General features: G+C 41.1%; 1 protein-coding gene across 1 annotated transcript; it reads right to left on the bottom strand.

Moving 5' to 3' along the window:
* Positions 1-635: 635 nt before the first annotated feature.
* LOC118888257 (transmembrane protein 59-like) lies at positions 636-2,085 on the bottom strand. The gene is given in 2 exon segments (XM_036839280.1): positions 636-1,383; positions 1,385-2,085. Coding segments are annotated over 2 exon segments (972 nt in total). The 3' UTR covers positions 636-1,112.
* Positions 2,086-5,999: the final 3,914 nt, after the last annotated feature.

The following is a 5,999-nucleotide window of genomic DNA, read 5'->3' as shown; positions in this document are numbered from 1 at the left end:
AAGCTGAAAATATATTTAATACACCTAACCTACTGAACATCGTAGCTTAGCCTAGCCTGCCTTAAATGTGCTCAGAACCCTCACTTTAGTCTACAGTTGGGCAAAATCATCTAATATATAGTCTACTTTATACTAAAGTGTTGAATATCTCATGTAATTGATGGAATACTGTACCGAAAGTGAAAAATAGAATGGTTGTCTGGGTACAGAATGGTTGTCAGTGTATCGCTTTTTTACCCTTGTGATCGCATGGCTGAGTGGGAGCTGTGGCTGCTGCCACTATCCAGCATCAGGAGAGGAAAGGACAGCATATCGCTAGCCCCGGGAAAAGATCAAAATTCAAAATATGACGTATGGTTCCTACTGAATGCGTCTTGCTTTTGCACCATTGTAAAGTCAAAAAATCATAAGTCAAACCATTGTCAGTCAGGGACCGTGTGTATATATTTAATTTAATTTTATTATTATTTTTTTTTGTGAGAGAATCATTTTTGCTTTAATTTGCTCCCTGATCATCATATAGCAATAAATAGACATAGAACATTTTCTAATTATTTTCTGGGTTGGGTAGGGGTGAAAGGGAAGATCTGGAAAATCAGGAGTATATTAACTCAAATTTCAACACATAATTATTCAAATAAAATTTTAATGATTTCAGTTCAATACAACTGAAAATGCAGTGTGTTAAAGGGCATTTTCTACTAAATTTCAAATTACAGGTTGTGGGTCATTTCTGAGCAAGAGTATCATATCCTACTGAGTATTCAACTTATTAACTAAGGTGATTGACATGGTAGGAGGTGGGGAAGAACAATAATCAGCTCATAGAATTTGGCTAAGAAAGGAAACAAACAAAAACAATGCAAATAATAATTAAAATAGCTTACAGATATTAGTAAACTAAAAATACAATCCCAAATATCCATCTCTTAAATTACTAGAAAAAAATTACATGTAAAGTTACAGCAAATACAGTCTTCACAGATTTGGGTAACTTTATTTGCATTTAATAGTGATTTTTAAGCCCTATAGCCAATGAAATCATTTTAAAAAGCACTATGAGGAATGGAAATTTAGATGTCTATACACTTTTCTTTAAAAAAAAAAAAAGCTTAAATTTCTGAATGAGCAAGATTCACTTTTGCAGGTAGAGGCCCTGCTTCTTCATGATCTTCACCTTTAGATCTAACAACCACGAGAGAAGAAGCTGGATATCTGTTTAGCTTTTGTTCACTCACAAATTCCAAGTCACCGTAGATACTCAGCTTCTCAGAGGGAACATACTGCTCCACAGCTGTAGCCACAGTTGCACAACAAATCCAGAGCAATACCATCACGGAGAGGACAAGAGTCATGGTTAAAATCCACCCGGACTTAGCAGAGACATCTTAAAAAACCATCACTTTCTCCATCTTCAAGATAGTTCCTGTGTGCTTGTGAACTTCTCATTTGCAGATAGGACATTTTGCTTAGCGACAGTTCTTTCAAACTTGTCGGCTCCTGCTCCAGCGGTGGTGCATACTGGATTTCTGGCTTACACTGGAATATAACTATTTTTCCATCATCAGCTTGAAGATAAAAAGTCCACGAAGAGGTTATGAAGCTCTGTGAACAGTCCATCATATCACTCCAGAATGACCTTACCAGAGTTAGAGGGAAGACTAGATGTATTTTTGGCATCAGGGACATGAGTTGTTCTTGTCTCAGTTCAGCAAATGGCAGCTGATTCTGGCACCCAAGGTGACAAACATATTGCTCATCAGATTGGGAATATGCTTCTGTACATGCAGATTCACATTCCAATTTGGTCCGATTTAAATCAATTCCATCATCCACAAATTGACAAATTGAAAACAGCCTGCAACCTCTCTGACATGCGTACAACTCCTCTTCCTTGGAGTAGGTGTGCAGGGGGTAGGTCAACTGGCAGGCCCGGTGACAAGACGCCGTATCACCCAAGACTGAGTCAAACGCTTCAGCCGAAGTGGTCGCCGAGTCTCCAGTCAGGGCCGTGGTCAGCAGCAGCAGCAGTGGCGAGAGCCCCAGTTGGGCCCTGACCCAGAGGCTCCCCTTTGGTGCTGCCATTTTGTTTGCCTCTGTCACAGCAGGTCAGCTTGTTGCTCTATATATTTTATATATATATATATATATATATATATATATATACACACACACACACACACATACACACACACATACATATATATATACTGGGCTGTGTCTAATTCTTGTGCCTATATCTGAAATACTCTACAGTCAGACCTAATTGTTATGGCAAATAGCTAAGAGATAGCCCTGAACGTATCTATTAATAAAGTACAAGTAGATTTATATTTAGTATAGTATACTTACTAAGACAGGAAAGAGGACCATGAACATTGTGGAACATTTTTCAGATGAGTATTTAGAACTGATTGCACATATATTTACCAGAAAATGTGAGTAATCAGCATACCCTGTTTCCAGAACTTTCTATACTAAGGTTTTCTTATAGGAAGAGACAGTCGAGCATTAGATAAGAATGTGAAATTGGGGAGTCAGATTGGCCCCGGTTCATATCGTGACCACAATCATGACACCTTGACCCAGATACTTGGCCTCTCTCATCGAATTCCTCATCTTTAAAATGGGTGTTGTGCTGGTATCTGCCTCTCACGGTTCCTGTGAAGATTAAGACAGTGCAGGAAGAGTCCTCAGCACAGTCCCTGACTCATATGAGATGCGCCACCAATGCTTGCTCTCGTGATCATGGCTGCCACCATCTTCTCCGTCATCATCATTGCCATCACCATCTTAATGATTGTCCTCTACCTGTCAGGGCCTTTGCTGCAGCCAGCTCCTTTCTCCAAAGGGACTTGGGTTTGAGGGACTTGCATTGTGTGATGTTGTGATTCAGTGTTTCTAGGAAGTTAGGCTAGATAAACAAGCAAGTTTCTGAGTCTTATGTAGAACTTCTAGAAATAGTTAATTGACCTTTTATGTGTTAGTTTGTTTACCAGTAAACTTAGATAAATGCTGCCGTGTTTGCACTTGAGAATGTGACATCTTCTGCTGTCACAAGCTTCCAACGCCTAATGGTATTGATACCTGATCCGAGGTTAGGGAGATTTTGGCTCCTCGGCTTTCCTGTTCATTTTCAGATCTGAAAGCAGCACCTTGAGAACAAGGAGGCCACGCAGAGGTCAGACTCCTGTCATGCTTCCCTTTTCAGATGACTGCCTCATGCCTGGAGACCTTGAAAACTGATCTTGAAATCCAGGGCTGGGCCTGTTCAGTGGTTTTTTTAAAGAATTAAAATAGAATCTTTCAAGGGCAGAAGTCTCCTCTCTTCTTCCTTCTCCTCACCCAGGCGAACCCTGCTCTTCTTGAAGGTGACATGTAAATTTATACAAAGGTAGCTTATCTACACGGCTTGCGGGGTGTTCATAGAGTTAATGCTGCATTTAAGGGGCCACAGAAGTACCTTTGTTGTCATGCCAACAGCGTTCCCTTCCTGGTGAGCAGCACCGCTGAGACGGATGACAAAGGTTCAAATCCCTGCTCTGCCAATTATTAATTGGATGACTCTAGGCAAGTTAATTTCATGCAACTTCTTTGGGTCTCACTTTCATTACCTGTAAAATGGGGGTAAGAAATAAGACTGCCTTATAGGGCTGTGGTGAGATTTAGTGGTTCGTATAGGTAAAGCACTTGGAACTCTACCAGGCACATAATCAGGGCTATGTGAGAGTTTGCTATTGTAGTTAATTTTACCTTTTACCTTTACCAAGTAACTACTTGGGCTGTGACCTTCCCTAATTTTTCTAAAAGCTGAATAAAAGGCCCAGATGTTCTTCAAATACAAGGCATAGAAAAGGAAATACAAGTAGAGGTTTCACATGGAGGTGAAGGATTTTACATCCTTGGTCTGAAGGATGTAAAATCTGTCAGATGTACTTCTCCAAGTGGGGGAAACCAGAGTTGTTGGACAGGGAGGAGTGGGCTGGGGAGACCGAGAGGGGGCTGTTTGCTGGAGTCCTGGGAACGAAGGGAGGTTTGCCTAAGAGGCTGTCATCTGGAGACCAGGGTGTTCCTGCTTAATTTAAGGCATGCTGTGAAGGGCTCCAGAATATGTTAAGATGGAATTAGTTTTAATATACTTCAGTTGAGAAACCTGTGGTATTTTCAGGAAGAGAGGAAGAGAAGTTTGTAGGAAGCAAGCAGCCCCAAGGTAACAGGCACGATGGAGGCTTGGAGACTGTGTTTTGTGTGATCCATGGGGAGAAACAAGCCTTGCAGGGCTCAAGCATCTTACTTGAGACCTGCCCCATCAATGGGAAGGGATGCCTGGGCTTCCTGTGGTGAATGGTGCACCTGTCTAGTTAGGAGAGGCAGCTCTTCATGGAGGGGTAACTGGTGAAGGGGAGGACTCCCCTAGAAAACTTCAGGCACATGGGACAGAGCATGCAAGCAAACTGCAATCCCACATTGATCCCAGAGTGCTTTTTCTCCCACTGGGCTGCCCATCCCATGAGGACTTGAGAACACACAGAGGCTGGGCCTTTTTCATCTCTGGATTTCCAGGAAGGGCTCAAGAAATGGTTAGGGGTCTGTGTTATGGATGAATTACAAATTTGGGATGACCTAGGAAGTACAACTTTGAAATGGGACTGGCACTGATACAGGAAGGACTGGACTGGACCTTGGAAGCTCACATGACTTGTGTTCTCTCACAATCTGCCCCCTTGTTACTTGAAGCAGGGTGAATATGAGGTGTTCCCACTGTCACCTGGCCTTGTTGATGGAATAAAAAGGTAGGACAGGAAGGGAGGAAGGGAGGAGGGGAGGAAGGAAGGAAGGAAGGAAGGAAGGAAGGGAGTCTTTTGTGCATACATTCAGCTTAGACCAGTTCTGCATTCACCTCTGCTTGTTGAATTTGGATCCTGTGATGTGTGTGCGTGTTATGGATGTGTGTGTGATGGGTGTGTGTGTTTATTGCGTGTGTGTTGTTTTCCTTTCCCACCCTCTCCCCATCAATCAATTTAAATCTTATCACTTGCAAAGGTGGTTGTAAACTAAAACAAAGTGACCAAATATCACAGTTCAGATTCATGCTAATAGAGTGATTGTTCAGAGATAATCTCACCCCTTTTTCTTCTGAAATGGTGTCTTTCAGAGCCTTAGCTGTTTGGTTCCATTGAAACACAGCAGGACCTTGATACACTTTTGGAGAGAATGAAGATGAACCCCTGCAGAATAGAATGTCGTTAACACTGGTAGCTGGGGCCCTGGTTTTCATGTGTTGTAGGGTAAAGTTTCGCAAATTGCTTGCTCTGTTGGGGGTAGAGACCTAAATCCTCCACAGTGCTAACTAATTGGTGATGCTTAATTCATATTTGTGGATTGCTAGATGTGCGTTTAATTAAAAGACACACCTAGTTGCATGATTCCACAGAAACTTGCCAGGATTCCCTGGTGTATTTTACAAATGAAATTAGGCTTTGTGGGAGTTGTAGAATTATAGATGTATGTATATTTCTTTTAATCTCAAATGCAAGAATAATATTTCTGAATCCGGTTTTACTTCCTGTCCTTAGTTTATGTTTTCATCTTTTCTCTATGCTATTTATTTGTAAGTGTACGCCAGGATTTGTTTAGAATTCAGATAATTTTGTTGACTCTGTAGTCAGAAAATTCATTGATTTGGTTCCCAATTTCTACATAATGAACAACATTAAAAAGATACAAAGACTCTCTTCTATTTTCTCATCGTTTATCTTAGCCTTATTAATATCTATGTAACAATATTATTTAATATGGATCCCCTTTAACATGAGCTGTTGACTATATAACCCATACACATTTGTGTATTTGGGAGGTGGGTGTGTGATATTGTTGAGGGTGGGGAAAATGGTTCTGAGCCTCAGAAAGTTGAAATACACCTGGGATAAAGCATGGAATTCAGTGGAATTGACTCTGCAAATCAAATGCTAGAATTCATTCACAAATATGGTTTTTGC

The sequence above is a fragment of the Balaenoptera musculus genome, chromosome 1 (assembly GCF_009873245.2).
Source record: "Balaenoptera musculus isolate JJ_BM4_2016_0621 chromosome 1, mBalMus1.pri.v3, whole genome shotgun sequence".
NCBI classification, from domain to species: Eukaryota; Metazoa; Chordata; class Mammalia; order Artiodactyla; family Balaenopteridae; genus Balaenoptera; species Balaenoptera musculus.
The sequence above is the reverse complement of the archived record's forward strand: the minus strand, read 5'-3'. Positions and strand labels throughout refer to the sequence as shown.